This window comes from Dromiciops gliroides, chromosome 1 (genome assembly GCF_019393635.1).
Source record: "Dromiciops gliroides isolate mDroGli1 chromosome 1, mDroGli1.pri, whole genome shotgun sequence".
Lineage (NCBI taxonomy): Eukaryota > Metazoa > Chordata > Mammalia > Microbiotheria > Microbiotheriidae > Dromiciops > Dromiciops gliroides.
This window is the reverse complement of record NC_057861.1, coordinates 630,528,510-630,554,178: the sequence shown is the minus strand read 5'-3', so window position 1 is coordinate 630,554,178 and position 25,669 is coordinate 630,528,510. Positions and strand designations below refer to the sequence as shown.

Genomic DNA, 25,669 nt, shown 5'->3' with positions numbered 1-25,669 from the left:
AGTGAAAGAGATGTATTATTATACATAGTTGGTGCTTCACCTCCGTGTTCGGGAGAAGGCAGAACACTGAGTGAGAGGGTGTGTGTGACTGCTCCGCTTGCTACCGGGGGTGTTTGACGGCCGCGATCTGAGGGTCTCCGAGGCTGTGGCGCGCGGCAGTTGGGCGCCAGTGCAGAGGGCAGCCCGGCATCGGCAGAGATGCTCACTCATGAGGGGGCTCCGGCCCGCGGGCGCCGGTCCAGATTAGGGCGGCCTGGGGGGCGTGGCCTCCCATCACTGCCTCCGGGGCCCGGGCCTTTGGGCGGTGTCATTCACGGCGGGGGCGTGGTCTCTACGGGCAGTTGGGCTGGGCGACGTGGGGGGCCTCAAGGTAGTGGGTGTGGCCACTGGGTGTGGCCGTTCCAGGCGGGGGCGTGGCCTCCGGCGCGGGAGGGGGCCGGCGAGCCTTCCAGGACGGGGGCGGGGTCCAGTCTCCGCGCGGGCGGGCGCGTGGGTGGGCGGGAGGGGGTGGGGGGGCCCGGTGGGCTTGGCGAAGGCTGTGGGGATAGGGGAGGTGGGGGGGAGATCCGGAGGGGGCGGGGGCGGGTCCGACCGGCGCATGCGCGCTGCATTGTTTTGACTGAAAATGCCGTCGGTTTCGAAAGCGGCGGCGGCGGCGGTGGCGCTGAGCGGATCCCCCCCCCAGACGGAGAAACCGACTCATTACAGGTCAGTGTCCCGTGCCGCCCCCTACCGCCCGGGGCTGTTGCCGTCGTAGCCGCAGCTGCCTCCGCCACGGCAGGCGGGAAGCGGCCTCGCGCGCCTCCGCCCCCGCCGCCAAGCGCTTCGGCCCGCGCGCCCGCGTCCCCCTCCCTCCTCCCCCTAGCTCCCGGTCCTCTTCGCGTCTCGGCCTCGCGGGCTCCGGGACTGCACTGCTCTGAGCCGGAGGCGGTGGCGCGGCGCGGGGCGGGGCGGCTGGAGCGCTCCCGCGGCCTCCGAGCGGCCGCCGCCGCCTCCGTCCTCCCCGCCCTCCCCTCCCCCCGCCCGCGGAGCCGCCTCCCAGCCCGCCCCTCCCCCAGGCCTCTCCGCCCGCTGGACTCCTGGGCTCCGGGCCGGGCCTGACCCGCCCCACTCCCTGCCGGATACCCTGAACTTCCTGCCTAGTGGCCCTTACGCGGCCTCCCGGGCTTTCCGCAGCCCACCTGGGCCCGTGCTGTCCCGCCCGTCTCCTTCCCGCGTCCCGGGGCTCCGGGGTCTTCTACCCCGCCTGCTCCCTCTCCCTCTACTGACTGCCACCCTGCTATTTCCCCGTCCCCTTCCCTGCCGGGAACCCCAGATGCCAGGCCTAAACTGCCAATCTTTACCTTCACTCACACCCCTCACACACACCCCTCTTCCCTTCTTCATTTAAAAAGTGCTGAAGCAACATTGGTGTTAAGCAAAAATTTGCAAAATCTGCCTTCGGGACTGTTTAGGAGTTGACTTGGTAGTTGAATTCTGTATATTCTGAAGGAATCGGGTGTGGATGGTTGGGAGGGATGTGCTGTGTTTTGTTTTTCGTTTTTTTGTTTTGCATTTTTACCCCCCTTTCTGCATTTAAAACGAACCTGTGCCTGGGGGATTCTCTTGTCCTTCCTCCCTCCCTCTCTCCCACTCTCTCTCTCCCCTTTGCTGTCTAATTGAAGTAGATAACTGTCGGATAGGTCTATTTTACATAGATTCCCTTTCAGAGTTTGTCTGTGGTCATTAAAAAACCATTAAGCAATTAACATTAAGTTGCTTGGCTCTAATAAAGTTACATTGTTATACACAGTTTAGACTGACAATGAGAACTTATCAAGTTATCAAGTTATCAAGCAAACACTGAATCGAATGTATAGTACTTCCCTCCAGCTGAAACGACTTGTAATACCATTTATCTTTTTAGGTATCTAAAGGAATTTAGGACAGAACAGTGCCCCCTGTTTTTGCAGCACAAGTGTACACAACACAGACCATTTACCTGTTTTCATTGGCATTTCCTAAATCAGCGTCGCCGTAGACCCATCCGAAGGCGTGATGGAACTTTTAATTATAGTCCTGATGTATATTGTACAAAATATGATGAGACTACAGGAATTTGTCCGGATGGTGATGAGTAAGTGTATAACTTTCTTTTTGTACTTTTAGTAAGTTATGGTGATTATCAAAGTGATTATAATAATCGTTTGCATCTTACCTGGACAAAGACAATTCTTAGTCATCACATTGGAAGGTGAAGAAAGCAGCTTTAAAGATTTTAACTAAAATTAATGATTTACCAGAAAGTATTTATCTAGCGTATGAAAGATTCTGCATTCTTAAGGTTTTAAAAGTACACCAACTATTCCCTCCTTTGTCACTCTGTTATTATTCAAAGTGCTTATATAGTTGATAATAGGTCTGAATATGTTGATGGTGGACTTTAAAACTTTTAGCAATTTAAAAGAATTGGGTTTCCTCTCTATACCTGTAGTAATGAAATTAAAATTGTTTTCTCAAAAATGTTACAAAGAGGTGTGAAGTACAAATTTATGTGAATTTTAAAGTAGAAAACAAATTGAAAACTCTTCACCCACAAAGTTTACTGCAAAAAATAACTTAATTGGTATGAAAGTGACCATTGGTGTCACTGACTTTCAGAGAGTGAATTGAAAACCGATGATTTTATGAAAAAAACAAAAACAATAACAAAACCCAACAACTTTGTATTGAACCAAGTTACAGTTATTTTGCATTTTCTTTGACACTCAGTAAGTATATGTGCTTTTCAAAATGTGTAACCTGTGAAAAGGGAGGTATGCTCCCTTGCTTTAGGCAAGGAAGGCCTTTTTCAGGGACTAAAAAAATCTTGAGCTACCATTGTTAATGTGATAAGTATAAACCCTTTATGTTATTATTTTTTAAAAATTTTAATCTTTTCTTTTCTGGCCCTTTGTTGAATATAATATTGTAGTCTGTAAAAGATGCACTTGATATTTCTGCTTTTTTGCATTTGTTTTTAAGATTTTTATGCCATAATATCTGATGAGCTTTTGTAAAAGTGGCATGCACAGCTGAGAAATCTTTTTTTATTTCCATTCGATAATATCTGGAGGTCTGTCATATCTACGTTTTCTAAAATTCTCTTTGGCCATCCAGTTCTTTTTTGTTTATTTTTTTGGTTAAATTAATCTAGATCTGAGAGAGGTAATGAAGTATTTGACTATTATAGTTTTCCTGTCTATTTCTCCCTGTAACTCATTTAACTTTCCCCTTAAGTATTTACATGCTATTTCATTTGATGTATATATTTATTGCTGCTATTAATTCATTCTTTTTTATTTTTATTTTTTTTTTGGGGGGGGACAATGAGGGTTAAGTGACTTGCCCAGGGTCACACAGCTAATAAGTGTCAAGTGTCTGAGGCCGGATTTGAAATCAGGTCCTTCTGAATCCAGGGCCAGTACTTTATCCACTGCACCATCTAGCTGCCCCCATTAATTCATTCTTCTTCTTCTTTTTTTTTTTTAGTGAGGCAATTGGGGTTAAGTGACTTGCCCTGAGTCACACAGCTAGTAAGTGTTAAGTGTCTGAGGTCGGATTTGAACTCAGGTCCTCCTGACTCCAGGGCCGGTGCTCTATCCACTATGCCACCTAGCTGCCCCCTAATTCATTCTTTATGGTACTTTTCAGCAAAATGTAGTTTCCCTTTTAACTGTTGCTTTGAGATCATGGTTACTATTCCTACTTTATTTAAATGGTAGCTGAAGCATAATCCATTTTGCTTCACCCTGTTATGTTGTGGGGGAAAATTGGGTAGGGGGTTTGGGATAGGAGTAGGGGTTTGGGGTCCTTAGGAATTCCTCTTTAAAGAATTACACCCTCTTGCACACAAATCCAATATAATAAGATAGTAGTTTATTTAGGAGCTGGAGTAGGGAAACCAAGAGAGAAATCCTTGGACTTCTCATGGGGAGCAGGCATAGCATAGAGCATGGCTCTGAGATACCAATCTCCTCGGGCAGGAGACAGGCAGATACTTTTATAGAGGACTGATGGGGGTGATCATCTGACTGTGGAAAGTTCCCTTATTGAGGGAGGACCATCCCCTAGTGGTGATAGCTGGAGGAATTGGGTGACAGGTGGCTGTGGATCTCTCAAGCCATCTCTCTGCTCCTCCGGCCACAAAGGCAGCAGCCACACCTAATCTTATCTCCCCAGGTGTGAGGGAGACTGGAATGAAGGGTGGTGGTCCCAGAGCTAGCTCAGTCCTGATCAGGTTCCACTTATCTCTTTAGGTGTGTTTGTCCTTTGGTTTAGTTTCTCAAGGAGAAGGTTCTTTGATGTACCCCAGAGAACTTCTGGGGTGCTCTGGGCCCATAACATTTATTTTTAACTCTTACATTTTTCTGTTTCAAGTGTGTTTCTTGTAGCCAATATGTTGTTGGATTCTGTTTTCTGATCCATTTTTCTACCTTTTTTTTTAATGGGTGAGTTCATCCCATTCACAGTTATGATTTTGAGTTTTGTATTTCCTTTCATTCTATTCCCTTATACTTTTCCTTCACTTTGGTTCCTGCTCACTCTATGAAGAAGAGAGTGATGCGGGAGTAAGCCCAGCACTAATTCTCTAGTTTTGGCATAATATGCTTCTTTTTTCTGCCCGTCTTCTCTTTCCCTTACCCAGAGCTCAATAATAGGTTCTTACCTTTTTCCCCTCTTTCTTTTAAGCCCCTCTTTGAAATACACCCTTCTAAGTAAGAGTTTGTTTTGCTTACACTAAACCCTCCCTTTATCTTCTCTCTTATTCTCCCCTTTCCCCCATTCCTTCCTGTTTTTCTCTTGAACGAAATCTATTTCTGTACTACAATTTATGTGTATATTGTATCCTTTGACCATTTCATATGAGACTGAGGTTCAAGTGTCTCTTGCTCCCCCTTACCCTTTCCTCCTTGTTTGTATAAACTTTTACTTGCACACCCCAATTATGTGAGGTAATTTTGACTATTTTCCCTGTCTCTTCCTACTTTTCATCAGTGTATTTCTTTTCTTTAGCCTTTCCATGCTTTTAAGAGCATCAAAAAAAAAAAATAAGAGAACTATTCCTAGGCTCTCTAATTACATGCTTTCTATGACCTCTGGTGATGATAGGGTTTTGAGGGGACATGAATATCAACTCTCTATATTAGGATACGGTTTATTCTTGTTTAGTTCCTTATTACTGTTTTCTCATGTTTCTCTTGAAACTTTTGTTTGCATTTCAAAGTTTCTATGTAGCAGTGATCTTTTAGGAATGTTTAGAAGTCTTATTAATTTAAGGTCCATTTTTTCCTTTAGAATTATGCTCAGATAAGTTATTTTGGTTATAAGTCTATATATTTTTTCTGGAATATCATATTTCAAGTTCTCTACTTTTTTATGGTGGTGCCTATGGAGTTTTTGTGTGATCCTCACTATAACTTTTTAGTACTTGAATTCATTCTTTCTTGCTATTTGAAATATTTTTTCTTTGACCACGAAGCTTTGGATTTTAGCTGTAATTTTCTTGGGAGTTTTTATTTTGTGTTTTCTTTTGGGAGGTGACCAATAGATGCTTTCAATTTCTATTGTGCCCTCTGGTTCTAAGCTATCTGGGTAGTTTTCTTTTAAAATTTCTTGAAATATTATGGTGGGCTTCTTTTTTTGGTCAGAGCTTTCAGGTAGTCTAATGATTCTTGAAATTTTTTTTCTTTGATATATTTTCTACCTCAGTTTTTGCAATGCGTTACCTTACATTTTCTTCTAATTTTTTTCAGCCTTTTCACTGGCTGTTTTTTTTTTTCTCATGGAGACATCTCTTGTCTAATGGAGACTGATGTGGGCTGGAATTTAAGGTCAAATTGATTGTGAGTCATCCCAAAAGAATTACAAGACTCTGACTCAGTTTCCCAAGTTTTATTGCAATACTGTGAGTGACCACAGGGAGAGAGCCAGAATAGTGGAAAGGTATCTCTCGAATAGTGAAAGAAAAGACAGTTATATTTAAAGTATGGATAAATTGATTATTAGTCTCATTATAATAATCCCCACCTTTGGGACTCACAGGGTAGGGCCTATCCTAATTTGGAGTTCCTGGGGTCCTAAGCCAACCACCACCACCCCGGTGGGTAACTTTTTCTGTGGAAGTGTGTTTTTGGGGTTTACAAGTCATAAGGTGAATCTGGGGATAAATTTGGGCTTTTCTGCGCATGTCCCTTTCTAATTCCCATGGCTAGTTTCAAAACACCTTCATTTTTCATTTATTCCTAGTCTAAGTTTCTATAGCCTGTCATTTTATTTAAGGTCTTCATGGCCTCTCTCCCTCTGTTCCTGTTATGGGTCCTGATTTATGTGCATAAAAGAACTTAGCATCCTGACTTGTAAGTTACCCATTAACTGAGGTCTGAATCCCTCTTAGTGCTCATATTTGAATTAAAGCTTGGATCTTAGGTTTTTCTGTTAACCCATTTTTTTTCCTCCTATATCAGAGACATTAACTTCTATTTTGTAAATTCTAATTCTCAGCTAGTTTTCTTTCCTCCTTGGGTAAGGTTTTATATCCCTACTTCCAGGCTGTTAATTATATTCCAGATTTTTGTTCCATGAAATTGCATTTATTTCCCCAATTTTTTCCTCTAGTCCTCTCATTTGGTTTTTGTTGTGGGGGAAATCAGGTTGGGGTTTGAGAAAGGGCTAGGGGTAGGGGTTCTTAGGAATTCCTCTTTAAAGAATTACACCCTCTTGTACACAAATCCAATTAGAATAAAATAATAGTTTATTTAGGGGCTAGGGAAAGGAAACCAAGAGAGAAATCCTTGGACTTCTTCTCGTGGGGAGAAGGCCTGGCACAGAGGTGTGGTTCTGAGATACTTTTATAGAGGACTGATGGGGGTGATCATCTGACTGTGGCAAGTTCCCTTATTGGGGAAGAATCCCACTGGTGGTGGCTGGGGGAAGTTGGGTGAGGGGTATCTTCGGATCTCTCCCCCTCATGCCACAATGGCAGCAGCCACACCTAATCTTTATCTTTATCTCCCTGAGGGGTGGGGGAGACAGGAATGAAGGGTGGTGGTCCTGGACCTAACTCAGTTCTGATCCAGTGCCACTTATCTCTTTAGGTGTGTCTCTCCTTTGGTTTAGTTTCTCAAGGAGAAGGTTTTTTTGATTTACCCCACAAAACTTCTGGGGTACCCAGGGCCATTCAAATGAGGTACCCAGGCCCATAACAGTTTTCAAAAAATATATTTTTTCTAAGTCTCCATTTCTTTAAGGAATTATAGTTGAATTTGTTCCCAAGCAGTGTTTTTCTTTGAGGCTTTGCTTGTAGATGTTTTGAAGTCAGTTCTCTTTAGGTTTGTGTCTTGAGTGTCCTTGTCATCATACTAGCTCTATGTGGTGGGATTCATTTTGTTTTGTTTTGTTGATGTTAGGGCCAGGCTATGCATACTTCTTGGGGGAGGGTAATGTCTGGGCTGAGCTTTTGTCTTCTTGGGTCCAGTCATTGGTTTCTTGGGGTTTTATTGAGTCCACATTCTTAGGGACAGCTCAGAGAGCAGACCTGCAAAGTTTCAGTGCTTCCAAAGTGATCTGATCCTGGGCAAAGTCTGATCATTGCCTTCCTTGTCTGAGCTTCATAAGTCCCTGACCTGGGTGTGGGTTTGCATAGTAATACTCTTATTGGCTTGCTCCTGATTGGAAGTTCTAGTAGACTGCTATTGGACTAAGCATCCATTAGCCTGTTGAAAAGCTCTGCTGATTCAGAGTGACAGAACTGTAGGTTCTTCGTGGGTCTAGGATTCTTTCTTTGAGGATCTAGGTTTCTTTCTTTGGCTGTTAAACTGGAGGCTTCAGACTAGACTGGAGACTGGAACTGAGACTGTACTTTGTTCCTGGGGTCTGAGACACACAGCTGCTGTTTGCTTCTAAACTTGTTCCTTGCTCATTGCATAGTCTAGGGCTGGTGACAGCTCCTCAGTCTTAGAAGCTAATCTCCTGAGTGCAGGTTTCCTCTTCAGTCTACCCTGGATCTGTGACCCAGAACTGGGTAGTGAATGACAGAGCTGCCCAATTGACACCTGTTCTTGCATCCTTCATAAGGTTGGGGTTCTCTATGTATGTTTGGGACCTTTTTTTGCCCTGGTGTGTAGCCTAGATCCTAATTCCTGCATACCATGGCATCTCTGGCCAGACTGCATCCTCTTTGTCAACAGTGTCTACAGACCTCTCTGTCTATCTCTCTGCTGACTTGGGCTTGGAAATATAGGTCAGTGTCACTTTTTCCCTTGGGTTTTCCAGTCGGGGGCAAGAATTGTTGTTTGTCCTTAGTTCTCAAAGAGGACCATGACATTGAGAGGTGATGTCATGACTTGCAGTGAATTGGATTTAAGTGAGGGAGGGCTGTGCAAAATCACCAGCCTCACTGTCTCTTCCAGAGCCATCTGGGTCCAGTGGCAAGATAGAAAGAGCATTTATATAGCACCTAATATGTGTCAGGCACTGTGTTAAACACTTGACAGATACTGTCTCATTTGATCCTAGTGACTTGCCCAGCGTTAGATTTAGTCAGTGTCTGAGGACAGATTTGAGAGAGAAAATAATCCCTGCCTATAAAAAGTTTATATTTTACTGGGAGATAAAACATGTATGTGGATAAATATAGTAGAAGGCAATTTGAAGAAAGAGAGCAATGTCTAGTGAGGGCTCACATAAAGCTTCCTGGAGGAGGTAGCAGGAAGCAGAGGTAGAAAGGGAGAACATTCCAGGCATGGGGGACAGACAATGAAAATGCATGGACGTGGGTATTGTAGTGTCTTTTTGTGAGGAACTGTAAGAAGGTGAATTGTTCCTAAATTCTAAGTGGAGGGGAGTAACTTCTAAGACCTGGGTTTGTCTTGCCACTGATTCATATTGGGTGTGACTTTGAGCAAGTTATTTAAACTCAATGCACTAGGTAACTCTCAGAGACTATTCTTGGAAAATTAGGTACTGACATGAATTGGTAGAGGGAGTTTCCTTGTCCTGGTATTCCTTGTATTAATGAAATCACAGGTTCAGTCCCTGTTTTCCAATCATTGATTTGATAGTCATCCATGTAGAGTTTTTTGAATCAAAGGAAGCAAATGGTGTCACCAAGGATGAAACTGGAGGGAAAAGAGTTCTCAGGACAAAGCCTGGGGGAACACTAATGCTAAGGAGGTGGGAGATGGATAATGAGTCATTGAGATCTGAATCTGATTGTAGGCACTGGGAATGGACCTAGTAATTAGAGGAAGGTTCAAGATGTTTGAGAGGAAATAATGAATAATAATAATAATTCTTTCTGTTGAGAGGGAATAGATGGAGGACATAAGTGAAGGTTTGATCTTGACAAGAAGGGCCACTTCTTTCTCAGAAATCAGGATAAAGGAGGAGAGTTTAGGTGACGATGTAGAAGGATTTTGAGGTGTGGAGTAAGGAGATGAGAGAATTTATGATAAAAGAAAGGGCTTTGATAAAAATACTGTAGCTGGTCAGGACATTGGAGAGATGGGAGTACCTCAGAATACTTGCTGAAGGGAGGGAGAGAGAGAGCGCCAATTTTGGAAGAATAAAAGGATTGCTATGCAACATTGAGAGCCCAATTGAAATGAGATAAATTGAATTTATAATGGATCCAGTCTGCATAGTTGTGTGAAGGAGGATGGAAGGAAGTGGTGTAAGGTTGAGGATTTGACTGGGTGTGAATGAAGGCCAGGAGGCAAGAGAGTGGAATGTGGAGGACAGTGTTGTAGTTAAATTGGTTAATCATAAATAGTGTCATTGATTAAAGGGTGGAAGTGAGACCAGATTAAGCAGTGGATTGAGAGAAAGGTGGGAAACTGGAGACTAGTGAAAAATAGGTTTGGGAGGAGTAAATAGATGGCAGACCAGATAATTATTAGAGAAGTGAATTTCAGAATTCATGAAAGTGGCACTTTTATGGGTGATGATGAGATTTTAAGCTATGATAGCATAAGTGATTTAAAATGTAGGTCATAGAGTGGATAAAGCACTGGCCCTGGATTCAGGAGTTCCTGAGTTCAAATCCGGCCTCAGACACTTGACACTTGACACTTACTGGCTTTGTGACCCTGGGCAAGTCACTTAACCCCCATTGCCCCACAAAAAAAACAAAACAAAAAACTAAAATGTAGGTTATGGGAATTGAGGTTGATGAAGAGAGAGACTGTTATTTGAAATTATGGGTTTGTATGTAGAAAAGCAAAGTCCTGAATTCTTTGAGAAAGAAGGAAGAGTGACATTAAAGTTGATAGATCTTAGCAATAAGGATCTGGAGGGGGTAATATAGGCAGGTGGAAAGGCATTGTGATACAGTGCTTTGGAGTGAAAGGAATTGGTTTCAAATCCTGCCTCTCCTTATTTGTGTGATTTAGACAAGTCGCTGAACCTAACTGAGTTTCAATTTCCTACCGGTAAAATGAAAGGAGTTGGACTCTGTGAGGTCATTCCTTGCTCTTAATTTATGGTTATTTCAGTCTCAAAGGAGAAGTTGTTAAGTAATGGTGGCAGAGGGAGGTTGGATGCTGGGCTGCTGTGTCAGGGCATCAGAAAGAAGGTGCAAAGAGAACTGGAAAGGATGAAGAGAGATGCAGTGTCTTCTGAAGAAAACCAGGTTTCCACAAATGTCAGAAAACAAAGTATTTAGGAGGAAGAGAAATATGTTAATATTAAGTAGAAGAGAGTTCTGGGGGCAGCTAGGTGGCGCAGTGGATGGAGCACTGGCCCTGGAGTCGGGGGTACCTGAGTTCAGATCTGGCCTCAGACACTTGACACTTGCTAGCTGTGTGACCCTGGACAAGTCACTTGACCCCAATTGCCTCACTAAAAAAAAAAAAAGAGAGTTCTGGATGGTGTTATGTAGTGCTCAGTTGGCTTTTGAACCACTAGTTTTGATGACGTGAGGAAGTTATCCAAACTCAAAAGTAGCTTGTCAGCTACAACTCAGAAATAGTGATGATATAGTTATGATATAGACAATTTGAGTTCTCTTTATTTTAATGCAATTTCAGTTTTTTATATTTTGATACTGCTTTAACTGTTTTAAAGTTAATAAGTAAAGCAGTCGTTATTGGCAGACAAACATGTATGTATGTAGCATTTTTGCCATTTTAAGTAATTGGGTTTTAAAATTTATTTTGACAAAGTTTCCAAAAATTTTATTTTTTTATTTTTAAATTTTATTAAAAATTTTTTTTTGCGGGGCAATGGGGGTTAAGTGACTTGCCCAGGGTCACACAGCTAGTACTCAGGTACTCCTGAATCCAGGGCCGGTGCTTTATCCACTGTGCCACCTAGCCGCCTCCCCCAAAATTTATAAAATAAACAGGTGTATTTCTTTTTTTTTTCCCTTTTTATTTTTTTGGTGTGGAAATTGGGGTTAAGTGACTTGCCCAAGGTCACACAGCTGGTAAGTGTTAAGTATCTGAGGCTGGATTTGAACTCAGGTCCTCCTGAGGCCGGTGCTCTATCCACTGTGCCACCTAGCTGCCCCTAGGTGTATTTCTAAATGCATATCAGTGGTACACAAAAAAATGAGAAATTAGTAATTGTAAGTAGATGTGTAATGCATTGAAATTCACAGTATAAAGTTTATTTTTCAAATAGTCTTTGAGGATGTTGGAATAGAATTTTCCATTCCTACACAAAGAGTTGAGGTGTTGTGATTTTAAAGAATAATGCTGTGGGGGAAAATAATTTTGTGAACAGTTCCAAATTGTTAAGGATGGAGTTTAAAATTGGATGGGATCTCATTAGATCAGGACCTATGAGATAGTGAGTTTATGTGTTTACCTTTGGTTGATAAGATAGTAGCCTTCATTTATCAGAGATGTTTTAGAGAATAAAATTTTGCTTAGTGACAGTCTGATCCTTATAATAAATTCTAATGAGATGCATGTCTGAAATATTTTCAGTGGTTTCTGGAAAGTTGAATTGTTTTTAGTTAAGATGTTTATAGCTAAACTGAGTCTTTGAATAGAGTAGGTATATGTTTAATTGAAATGTGTGTTTTAGTCTTTGCTTTGCCATTTCTTTTATGTCCTTGGCCAAGTCATTTAATACTTTTACTTCAGTTGTCATCAGATGAGGCCAAAAATGTCTATTTAGCAGAAATGTCATAGTTCACATTCCTGTAATGCTTTTTAAGTTTAAGAAAGTATTTTCCCCACAGCACCTTTGGTAGTGGTAGCTTTTAGGTAGCGAAAATATTTTGTCCCCATTTTAAAAATGAGGAAACTGAGGCTCCTATGGATTAATTGACATAGGGGTCAGACCATCATTCTTTCTATTAAACCAGGCTGATTGGATCCAATGAAATTAGTTTAGTCATTTTTTATATTTTAAACAGATACAAGTTATTAGTTAACAACATTCAAAGGTAAATTAATACTGATTGTATAGAAAATAGTTTTATTTTATGATAAGCATCCTTTTTTATGATAAATATTATCAAGTGAATTTGGTCCTTTGGAAAGTATCATTGGTTTATGAATTTGTTTCATAAAAGTATCTTACTGACAAAACTATATTTTAAATACTGCATAATTTAAGGGACTCAGTAATTGGTGGGTTTGTTCTCATTTTCTTTTCTTCTATTGTTGATTTAATGTGTATAAATCTACACTTAGTAAGAACCCAAGTTGACATTCTGGTTCTTCTAAAGAATTTAAATGTTTGTAATTTTTAATTAGAGTATGAAGTTACTTGTTTTGATAGTTTATAATGCTGTTTTAAATTTCTTAACCATCTTTCACCCAGGGATTTCAAAGTACTTAGTAATTAGTGCTTATTCCACTGAGAGAGGAAATTCCCTTCCTCCCTCACTCCTCCCACCTCCATCCTAAAAACACTGGAGTTGCATATTTTTTCAAGGCTACTCTCTTGTTAGTGACAAATGGTAAAATTATAATTCTGAATTCTAGGTATCTTCTTGTACCAAATTTCTAAACTGTAAAGACCTAACCCTTATTTAGCTATGCTACTTCTCAAAATGATTTAAAAAGAATAGATTTTTAATTATAGATTTATTAGCATAATAGACATATCTCTTAATATGCATTGTTTTGCATCTCGGAGTATAATTAAAATTTTTTTTAATGGGGCAGTGAGGATTAAGTGACTTGCCCAGGGTCACACAGCTAGTAAGTGTCAAGTGTCTGAGGCTGGATTTGAACTCTGGTCCTCCTGACTCCAGGGCCGGTGCTCTATCCACTGTGCCACCTAGCTGCTCCAATATAATTTAATTTGAACTATTAAGCTTTGGTGATGTCTAGAGTAATTATGAGGGGCAGCTAGGTGGCACAGTGGATAGAGCACCGGCCCTGGAGTCAGGAGGACCAGAGTTCAAATCCAGCCTCAGACACTTGACACTTACTAGCTGTGTGACCCTGGGCAAGTCACTTAGTCTCAATTGCCTCACTAAAAAAAAAAAAGAGTAATTATGAAGGTGCAGAATATGTTTTGGAAGTTGAATGATAGTAGAATCCTAAAATTTTAGAGTTGGAAGAGACAGTCCATCTAACTCATTTCATAGAAACTCAGCTTCAGATTGATAAAGTAACAATTTTTAAAAGTTTATATTTATAGCTTGCTTTAAGATTTGCAAAGCTCTTTACACATTTTCTCACTTGTTTAATGTTACACAGTTCATATAGTGGCAGAACAAGGATTAAATTCCAGGTTTTCTGACTCTGCTTCAACCACGGTTCTTTCTACTGTGCCATGCTTTTATGAAACTTGATTTTGTGAAGCTTGTTGTGTTAGATAATAGGGATGGATACAGGTTAATTCCATAAGCAAACATGCATGTAATGAAGGAAAGCAGAGACACTGACCTATTTACATAAATGTTTCCCCTACAGTAGTAAACGTACTCATCCCTATTCTATTTGTGCGCTATATTGCAGTGGTGACCTAAAGGGAACGTGGTCAGAAACTATGGATCAAATCTGAAGGTTTTGAATATATTCAAGAAAGGTGATTAGAAATATAGGAGGATTGGGGCAGCTAGGTGGCTCAGTGGATAGAGCACTGGCCCTCGATTCAGTACCTGAGTTCAAATCCGGCCTCAGACACTTGACACTTACTTAGCTGTGTGACCCCTGGGCAAATCACTTAACCCCAATTGCCTCACCAAAAGAAAGAAAGAAAGAAAGAAATATAGGAGGATCAAGTAAAGCTCTAAAACTGTTGTCTAATCTTTTTCTGTTTGTGAACTTGCCAGTATATACATGGGAGGAAGTGGTCCATTTATATGTATGTATATATGATTTGCCATTATCCTTTTTTTCCTTTCTTTCTTGGTTACAATTGTCTTTATTGAGTAAAATGGAAAGTGTGGAAACCTGTATCTCAATACATAGATACATATGTTGTTGTTGCTGTTGTTCAGTCATGTCTGACTCTTCATGACCCCCTTTGGGATTTTCTTGGCAAAGATACTGGAGTGGTTTTCCAGTTTCTTTTCTAGTTCATTTTACAGATGAGGAAATTGAGGCAAACAGGGTGAAGTGACTTGCCCAGGGTCTACTAAGTGTCTGAGCCCAGATTTGAACGCAGGAAGATAAATCTTCCTGATTTCAGGCCTGGCACTCTATCCAGTACACTACCTAGCTGCCCCACATATATATGTATTTATATGTGTTTATATATATATTAGAATTTATCTCTGCAATCAACTTGAATGTATTGATAAAAGTAGTTGGGAATAATCTATATCATGTATAGATTTGATAATACCACTCTCCTCAAAAATTTTCAATAGCTTTTATTGCCTGTAAGATAAAATACAAACTCCTTAATCTGACATTTTAAAGCCCTTTATAATTTGGCTCCAACTTAGGTTCTCGATATTCCAGTGGATCTGTAACTTCATGTATGCAGGTATTCCCTCTGACAATGCAGATTAGAAGCCATCCATGTCTTTCCATCTTGTGCACCTTTTATCCATGTCCTTCCATATATTTGCTGGAGGAAGACCACAGTATACTAGGGGCTTTTTTGTTGTTGTTGTTGACATTGGAATGCCAGTGGAACAGTTGGGTTGTCTATCACTTACCCCTTTTACTCAATAAGTGACATCCTCATTAACACTATGTTCCTCTGATACCATCCTTTTTGATGTTTGTTGTGCATAATTCCTCATCTCTAATGCCTTGCATTCATTCATTTAGCAGCCAGCTCATGCCCACCATGCCTTCTCCTGACTGCTTTTTAGTCCACCCTCAACTTCGGTTCTTCAGAGACTTTAGTTTTCTATGATTTGTAGTCATAAGATAGGATCAGATGTAAAAAAAGATGAGTCTTTGTTTCAGTGAGAAGTTTGGGATTATTTTGCAGTTTCCCAGAGCTAATCCAGCCTGCACTCTTCCACCTCTTTGCTTCTTGTCCCAATTTAGCTCTTCTGTATGTGTTTATGTTTTAGATATGTTGTAAGCAACAAACTTTGTGTTCTTATGTAGTCTGTTACTCATTTTTTGAATTGTTTAATCTGTTCATGTTTAAGTTATGATGGATATTTATTAAGTTAAGATGAATATTTCAAAAATTTATGTTTCTAATACTGTTTTTTTTTTTCTGAATGAGGGTATAAAAAATTCCTCTTCTTTTAAGATAGTACTTTGGCAATACAGTTATTTTTACTTAGTCCACTTTAAGGCAACTGCAAGCTTTCTTCTCCTCACACTTGAACTTTCTGTTTGTCAACTCTTAGTTTTGGAGTTTTACTTAACTTACTGATTCCTTTCAATTATACAATTCTTCCCCTCTTTACCCGCTCTGTTAAGTAGTTTAAAAATTCCCCCACTTCCAATTTATGAGAAGTCATCTCCCATTTTCTCTACCTTTTTCTTTAAAAAAATAATGTTTTACTTTGTTCTTTTCATTAATTTTATTCTAAACTTTTATTCTTTGGTTCATGGTCTTTATGTTTTTAAATTTTTTTTTTAGTCTCTGTGGTCTGTATGAAATTAAAGCTTCTAACGTGCCAAGTTTGAGTTCTTCTAAACAATTTCTATGTTTTGCTTTGCTATCATTGTCCCTTTCTTTCTTTTTTCTCTTGTTCCTCATACTTAGAAGTGTCAAGTCCTGTGGGAGGTAGGTACCATGTTCTCTGTTCTCTGAATACTCTGCCCCAGTGTTGTCTTCCACCTCAGGTTTTCCTTAGAGCCACTTAATTTGTATTTCTTTTTTGCCTCATCAGATTTGTACTTTGTATTATACTTAATTATACCTTAATTAATACCTTCTATTATACATACACATAGACACACACATATGCTTTCTCTCCATTTTCCCACCCCCTTAAACTTTAAGCTTCTTTTGAGGTAGGTACTCTGATGATTTAAAAAAAAAAAATTTCAGGGCAGCTAGGTGGTGGAGTGGATAAAGCACTGGCCTTGGATTCAGGAGGATCTGAGTTCAAATTTGGCCTCAGATACTTGACACTTACTAGCTGTGTGACCCTGGGCAAGTCACTTAACCCTCACTACCCTGCCCCCCTCCCCCAAATCTTTATTTCCCTAATATTCAGCAGAGTATTTTGCACATAGTACAATTTAAATATACTACACTACATAGTACAGTACACTAGTGTATCTCACGTAGTCATATTTGGTTATTAGTTAGCCTACAGGTGTTTCTCTTTCCTTTCTCCATCCTCTTATACTACCCCCTCACCCTCTTCCTTTAAGATGATGTTTCAAGATAGCATTCTGAAACCAAATGCTACATGTGACTTTTGGCTTATCTTTGCTTTTGCTACCTTCCAATGGAAATCCTTGTATACATTTTAAAACCCTGAAACTTGGTAAGTTTGGTCTTGTAAGAGATGAACCTAACTGGGACATAATTTTCTCTGCATATGATAGTGTGGTATAGTAGAAAGACTTGCGATTGGAGGACTTGCATTTAAATCTTTGCTCCATCATACTACTTTGGTGAGTTATTTAACATCTCTGAACCTGGGCTTGTGCATCTTTTAAAAAAATTATTGTACTACCTCTCCCACAGGGTTGTTGGTAAGGATTAAATAAGTTTCTATCTATCTACAAAGCATTTTGTAATCTGTAAAGCACTATATAGATACTATTGCTGTTATAAATAATATTTTGTATTAAGTATTTTATCCATTTTAAGAAATATTAATATAATTAAATACTTCAAGGATTGCAACTTTGTTACTCAGCATTTCCCTACCAATGGAGATGGTGACCATCTATAGCTTAGAAAATGGTCTTTTAGAATTACTATGGCCAAATGATTCATTACTCCATAGCCAACCTGGTGATAAGTCTCTCTAAACTTAGTGAGGCTGTTCCTCAGACATATACAGTTTATTATGGGGCCTATCTGTATTTGCTGCCTTTCTAGTTTGGTCGGATCTACCAGACATTGCTTTCTGGTAGGATATACTCAAGGTTAGCTTCTTGCCATGATGATGCATCAGGGAAGAACTTAGTTATATTATCACTTTCTTGGGGGGCAGGGGGAGAAGTCCTGGACCTGTGATTTCTTTGTATAGGGAACTCCTGATGTGAAAATTCCTTCTGTTGATGCACATCACTAATCTACGTATAACTTACTCGTTTATAGACCAGAGCATGGCTCTTAATGTGGGGTTCATGAACTTAAAAAATATATGTAAAATAATTTTATTTTAAAATAATTGGTTTCTATTTTAATTCTATGAATTTTATTTCTTTAAAATACTATTCTGAAAAAGGGGCTGTACCTTTCCTTAGGCTGCCAAAGATGTTCTTGACAAAAAAAAAGGTTACAGACTCTGATCTAATCAGATGCCTAGGTATCACTGAGAAGTTAAGTGACTTTCCCATGGTTGAACAGTTAGTAGGCTTCATTGCTCTTTCCCTCCAGCATGCTGCAGTACTCTCAAGTTATTGTTGGTGGTAGTGGTGTGGGGGTATTTATGAGGAAGTCTACTCTTTTTTTTCTGCTTTCATTACATCTCAGAGTTTCCTTTCAGCAGTCTTTTCTTGGTCTTTTAGCCCCCTGCTCAATTACCAATTTCTTCAATCAATGACCATACTTCCAGTTAAAGTATTTAATTGAGTATCTTTGTTCATCATGTGTCTGTTTCATCCCTGCCATTACATTGGAAACTCCTTGAGAGCAGAGGCTTATCTGTCTGTAATTTTAAAGTATGATCTCTGTCAAAATTCAGTGATCTTTTTTATGAGATTGGGAAAGTTGGAGGTAAGAGTTCCCTTTGCAATTCCAGAATCATTTTATTAGATATGGCTAGCCCGGGGAGATTTTGGATTTGAAAAAGAATTTAAATCCCCTGGCAAGGTTTTGCCCATTGATTTTATTCTTAATTTTAAGTGGCAGACAAAATTTAAATGTAGAGGTTTGAAGGAACATACCTATAATAGAAAAAAAGTTGTACAAAGGTTTCAGGATTTAGAGGCATTGATATAATCTTTAAATGGTAAGGCAATCCAAGGTAGTTTCTGGAACATTCATTTGATTGTGTAATATTTGGTGTTATTTCATTTTTTAAAATACTTATGTGTTCTATGTAAACCTCTTTCCTTTGAAAGTGATTAACAATATTTTAAAGGAAGAAGAATTTTTTCTGTTTTAAAAGAAAATAAATCTCTGTTACCTCTACTTGTTCCTTTTCCAAGATGGAAATGCAGTGCCATAAGGTAGTCTCAGGTTCAGAAGTTCACTTGTTTACTTTTCACAAATTTCTTTTTTTACATGATTGTGTCTCTGGAATGGGTATTGAGGTGATTATTTTCATCAGTTAAATGTTGTGACTAAGTGAGTTTCCAAATATGGATTACCAGCATTTAATTAATTAGACACAAGTAAATAATTTAAAAGGACTGAACTGAACATAAATGTTAAAGTTAGAAGGCCCTTTAGGATCAATGACTATAAGTGTGTTCTAGATAGTAGAGTACCAGAGTTTAGGATTTGATTGTGAAGATTGTTGGTGTGAAATTAAAACCATTGGAATTTAAGTGCTAATTATGTGCCAGGCTGTGTCAGCATTGAGGGATATAAAGAAAGGCAAAAAATATTCGATGTCAAGGAGCTCATGTTCTAGTAGAGGCAACAACTTTCAGGCAACTATGTACATGCAAGATATATACAGTATAAATGAAAGGTAACAGCATTGTGCTGGTAAATGTCTCACAATTACTTCTGGAAAGAAAAATCCAAACACTACACACTTAACAAGTATAATCTGTATTATTAACATTTTATTCATCATTCTCTTAAGTTTAGACAATCAGTAAAACCATAAATCAAGCCCTGGTTTGTAGTGTTTGCCAATTTCAGTTTAACCAGCAACAGGTTAGATCTGATTCCAGCTCACCCCTGGAGGCAATCCAGAGGGAAGATGGGGGGGGGGTGGGGGCAGATTCTTGAGAAGGAGAAACTCTGAAACGTCTCTTGCACTTTTGACCTGATTTTGATTTTGAACTGAGCCTTGAATGTGGCCTGGGAAACCAAGAGGCAGTAGTCAAGAGGGAGAGCAGTTTAGGAATGTGGACAATCAGTGAAAAGACATGAAGTCAAAAGCTAGATTGAAGAAAAGCAAGAAGACTGTGTTGCTAGAGGGGAGTAAAGAGGACTGACTACACAAAGACTGGAAAGATAGAAAGCTTTGAAGTACTTTAAAAGCCAGACAGGATTTTATATTTGATCCTAAGAGTAGTAATAGGAAGGCAGTGGAGTTTGTGTAGAGGATGACATGGCCAGATGGACTTCAGGAATACTTTGGTAGTTGCCGAGTATGGACTGGGGTGGAGAGAGCTCAAGCCAGGGTCACCAACTAGCAAGATGATGAAATAAGTCTAAGGAAAACCTTCATCAGGCTATGTGAGTGTAGAAAAGGACCTAAGACATATTTTGAAGGTAGAACCAAGATTTAGCAACACATTGGCTGTAGGGAGTAATTGTGTATGAAGGGTTGAGGATGATGCTGAGGTTGCCAGCCTAGGTCACTAAAATAAATCCAGTATATTTTTGGTGGGAAGGGCAGATAGGAGCACCTAGTTAAACTTCTTAATCAGTTAATTGTCTTTTTCCAAAATTAGGACAGAGTTGGTTTTATTTGATTTACTTTATTGTTGAAAATACCTTCTGGATGTGTAAAGTGGTTAGTTTTTTACTTATTTAAAAAACAGCTATGAGTTTTGGATACTTCAGCAAGTTAGAGAAGTAGAATAATGCTGTAGTTGAACTGCTTTGTATACACATTGTATTTGTGCTGGAGCATTGGAATGAGGAAATTGCATGACTTCTGCTATTCACTACTGCTCTGCAGCAACAGGAATGCTCACATCTCTTTTAGCCATGCTGGGTTTGCACAGTATGCTCATTGATGCTGGCTCTTAAATAGGAAGTTTCCTATTAAGAATTTCTGTTTCTCTTTCTAATATAGTAAACCTTACTGTAGAAATGAAATCTCTGTACACTTTATTGGCTGTTTCTCACCCATTTAAAATGTCCTTTGTTCTGAAAAGGCACACACCCCTTTTCTCAGCCAGGGCAGCGATTGGTTCTTATTGATCACATGCGTTTTGACTGCTTTGGACTACCTCTGTTAGCCAGCTAGCTGCCAGAGGAGTTATTGGCTGTTGCTTTTTTTTGTGATTAGATATTTAATACTGATACTTTTTTAGTTTCTAATGACTTTTAAAAACATGTATTTTGTTTCTTTCATTTGCAAAATTAAGCAAATTAGAAAAATATTAACTTAAAAAACAGTCATTAGAATAATGTTGAGCCAAATGACATTGGGGGAAATTAAAATACAAAACTTTTTATGCCAAATCCCTTTTTTCATGTCTTTCCCCTTAATATCAAATTTTTAAAAAAAATTATTTCTAGGGCTTAGATTTTTATCCCCCCAAGGGTTATACCAGTATTATAATATGTTAATATAATGATTAAATTTAAAAAAATAAACTTTATTCATAATATTATGGAACAGGGGAAAACACAGCTCCATAATGATGGTTCTAATTACTATTTTCTTTAAAAAAATTTTTAATAAACATTTTTATTTGAAGTTTTGAGTTCCAAATTCTATCGCTCTCTGCTTCCACCCCCTTCCCTCCCTGAGGTAAATCAGATAGAGGTTATACATGTGCAATTATGTAAAATATTTCCATATAAGAAGACTCAAATAAAAGAAAAAAATGAAAGTGAAAAACAGCACACTTCAGTTGGTTTTCAGTTAGTATCAGTTCTTTCTTTGGAGGTGGATAGTATCATTAGGCCTTTGGCATTGTCTTGGATCATTGTATTGCTGAGAATAGCTAAGTCATTCACAATTCTTTCTTTCTTTTTTTGGGGGGGGCAATGAGGGTTAAGTGACTTGCCCAGGATCACACAGCTAGTAAGTGTCAAGTGTCTGAGGTCATATTTGAACTCAGGTCCCCCTGAATCCAGGTCTGGTGCTTTATCCACCGTGCCACCTAGCTGCCCCCATTCACAATTCTTCATAAAACAGTATTGCTGTTACTGTGTACAATGTTCTCCTGGTTCTGGTCATTTCACTATACATCAGTTCATGTTTGTCTTTCCAGGCCTTTCAGAGATCATCCTGTATAGCACAATAATATTTTATTACAATCATGTACCACATCTTGTTTAGCCATTCCCCAATTGATGGACATTCCTTTGATTTCCAATTCTTAGCCACCACAAAAAGAGCTGCTAATATATATTTACAAATAGGTCTTTCTCTTTTTTTGGATGTCTTTGTGTTATAAACCTAGCAGTGGCATTGCTGGCTCAAAGGGTATGCATAGTTTATAGCCCTCTGGGTATAGCTACAGATTGCTCTTCAGAATGGTTTTTGGATCAGTTCACAACTCCAACAGTGAATTAGTTTTCCCACATCCCTCTAACATCCAATATTTCCCTTTTTTGTCATATTAGCCACTTTGATAGGTGTGAGGTGTTACCTCTGGATTGTTTTAATTTGCATTTCTCTGATCAATAGTGATTTAGAACATTTTTTCATATGACTATAGACAGCTTTGATTTCTTTGTCTGAAAACTGCCTGTTCATATCATTTGACCATTTATCAATTGTTATTGTCCAAAGATTTGCTTGAAATATACTTTGATGTTTTAATACTCTAGTTGCTCTCTGACCTCAGTGGTATGGATCAGTCAATAGTCAATTAATGTTTATTAATCACCTACTACTGTGTAATTTAAGATTCCAAATGTGGATTCTAATCTGTTCCCCCAGTTTTGGGGGAAACTGACTAAAATCACTGATAAAACAAGTTTAGATTTTTAAGGGTTTATTGAAAAAATAGAAAGAGAAAGATTGAGAACAGAATTCCAACAGCCTGGCATTCCTATATTTCCTCAAATTTTCTGTGAAGTCCTCTGCTGCCACCACCACCATCGAGTCAGGAACCCAAAAGAAACAGAGCTCTCCGCGCAGGCCCTCTTTCCTCCTTCCTGTCTCCTCCCAGAAAATAGGAGGCTCCTCAAGTTGATTGGCTGGTAGCCTTGATAGACAGCACCCATGAGCAAACGTCACTTCCTGACGCCAAGGAAAAGCCACATGGCCTTGCCCTCTGAGGCATTCTCCTCATGGTGGAGCTTTCCTATAGTAAGTCTCCAGTAGGTGGCATCATTCCAATCATTACACTACTATGTGTCAGGCACTGTGCTAAAGCCCTTGGAATATCAAAGTAAAAGACAATCCCTACCCTCAAGTGTTGTAAGGATCCAATGAGATAATATGTATAAAGCACTTTGGAAATCTTGATGATACTGTATACCATGTTCTTCTGGTTCTGCTCATCTCACTCATCATCAGTTCATGCATGTCCTTCCAGGTTTCTCTGAACTCCTCCTGCTCATTGTTTCTTACAGCACAATAAAATTCCATTGCATTCATATGCCGTATCCACTTTGGAAATCTTAAAGCCCCTTTTAAATCCTAGTTATTATCAAAACACATTTTATTTCAATTTAAGAAGTATGTTTAACTGCAGTCCTTTTTTTTTATTTTCCAGTTACATGTAGAGATAGCTTTCAGCATTTGTTTACATAAGATTTCCAATTTCAAATTTTTCTCCCTCCCCCAGACAGCAGGCAATCTGATATACGTTATATTACACACACACACACACACACACACACACACACACACACACACATCTATACATATCTATACACATATATACACACATATGTACATATACATACATAACATTAAACCTATTTCTGCATCAGTCAGGCTATAAGAGAAGAATCAGAGCAATAAGGAAAAACCTTAAAATAGAAAAAAAACAGCACCAAAACCAAAAGATATATTATGGTTCAATAAGCATCCATATTCCATAGTTTTTTTTTCTTCCTGGATTTGGAGAGCCTTTTCCATCATGAGTCCCCTGGAACTTTCTTGTACCATTGTATTGGTGAGAATAAGCCAGTCTATCATGGCTAATCAACACATAATGTTGATGATACTGTGTATAATGTTCTTCTGGTTCTGCTCATCTCACTCATCATCAGTTCATGCAAGTCCTTCCAGGCTTCTCTGAACTTCTCCTTGCAGTCCTTTTTTATTGAGGGAGATGAGAAGAGGTAGAGTTGGGTAGCATAAGGTGGTTGTGTTTAAAAATCAAACTAAATGAGAATGGATGGAGTAGGCATTCCTACATCTTTGCCAATGAAGATCATCTTTGACTTCTTCAGAAACAAAGTTCCATGGTATTTTGGTTTTAAGCCAGTGTGTTTTGCTATCTGATTTAGATGAGGATTTTTGTTCTTTGAGCCTTTGGGGTACTTATAACTATTGTATCATAACTGAGAATGCTAAAATTTTTCTGTTTAATTTTTGGTCATTGTGTTATTTTCCTAGTCTGCCATTCTGACCTTTTCTCATTTATAGGCTGTTTCTTAGGGGTCAAGTATGATACTAAATCTAACTGTGGAACAACTTTATATACGTAGATGAGACTTTTCTGGGATAGTTCATAAACATCATGGGGAAATTAAGGAGCTTAACTTTGTAATGAGTTTTTTCCTCTAGTATTTCTCTTCAAGTCCACCAAATATGATGATGTGTTTAAAAAGAAAGAAAGAAAACCAGAAGAATTGATCAATAGATTACAGATTCTAGAAATGGATTTAAGTAGTGTTTAAACTTGTTTGAACATATGACAAAACATAAGTAACTCAGTGGTTAAGAAAAGAAGCAATACATAACATGAGAAATTGGGTAATACTGTGGAGAAAATGTATGATAGCATACATTGCAGAAAACTTAATGTGTAAAAAATGTTAGGCATTTTCTAATGAGAGAGGGTGAGACAGAAGCAAGAATATTTATCTTAGCAGTTCAGGGGAAATACATTTATGACCAGTAGAGACCTCTCTAGAGTTCAGTTTGCTCATTTTCTAAATGACAGAGGTTTGGTCTAGAATTCATTTTGTTGGAAGATCAGATCCTGTTGTTTTATAGTCCCAGCTAAGAATGGAATGTAGTTTGCTTACACCTGGACTTAGATGATCTAAGGCCCTTACTTGTCAGTATTATATGAATCTCTGAAGCGCCAATGAATTTGGACAAAAAGTAGCTCATTGTGAAGTTGAGAGCAAAGACAATGGGGAAAAAGCTAAAATGTTGTGAGTTGACAAGGAATCATTAAGGAAATGGAGACAGCCAATACACTTTGTAGACTGGTGTGGAATTCTTTATAGAGTAGAAACACAATATTTCCTAGAGCTTCTCTTGATAGACATTTTTTAGGCATTTGAGGACTTAGTATAACAAATTGTCGATTTAAGAGCTTTCCTAAAAGATGTCTGCCATGCATGTCTCTCACATAATTACTATGGAGATAACTTTGTTTAATGGTCTCATGAGTATTTTCATCAAATGAAGTTTAAAATAGAGATACAATACATGCTCACTTAAGGCAGAATTTTTCAAACTCTAAGAGACATCCAATTGGGATGTAAAACTCTTGTACTTTTCAGTACAATTACTGCAGATATACACCTACTTTTCCCCCCAAAAACAAAGTTTAAATCAGTTAAAAAAACATACAAATATCTAAAATGTGGTGGATCAGTTTCAGATGAATGAAGCATAGCAGTTGTTTCAAATAGGACGCATAAATTATATTAAATTTCTCTTGGTGCATAGGACCATGACACAGATGGGTTGTTACTTGCTGCATTTGAAATATGTAAACTTGAAGTTAATTATTTTTTTCATGGAAGTGAAAATATCATAATATATTATATTTCCATATGCCATATGTTGTCATTAATTTTAATAAGCTGGTTTCCAAACCACTCTACAACTTAAAAAAATTGAAATAGCTGAATTATTAATATTTGAAATCTTCAGCAGTTTTCATTGTCTTAAATTTTTTATCCACTAATTTTAAAGTAAATGATATTCTTTCATGATAGATAAGTGCATAATTGGTTTGAAGAAAAAAACCTACTGCTAGCAGCAACTAGTATAAACAAAAACAATTGAAACCATTTAAGTAGTGGAAATACAGCAAAGTTAAAAAAACCCCAAATACAAAAAACCCCCCCAAATACAAAAAAACACTCTCCACTATGTCATTCAGATTCATAAGCATAGTTATTGAAGCAATGGAAA

The 25,669-nt window shown here is 38.8% G+C and overlaps 1 protein-coding gene across 3 annotated transcripts in view; it reads left to right on the top strand.

Annotated features, from left to right (window-relative positions):
• The first annotated feature begins 577 nt into the window (after positions 1-577).
• Positions 578-25,669, top strand: part of UNKL (unk like zinc finger) — a 124,284-nt gene continuing 99,192 nt past the window's right edge. For all 3 annotated transcript variants that reach the window (XM_043969398.1, XM_043969392.1, XM_043969383.1), the window contains exons 1-2: positions 578-708; positions 1,907-2,116. In XM_043969398.1, the coding sequence (XP_043825333.1) occupies positions 626-708; positions 1,907-2,116 (293 nt within the window). In that variant the 5' untranslated portion in view covers positions 578-625. The remainder of the gene's footprint in view (positions 709-1,906; positions 2,117-25,669) is intronic.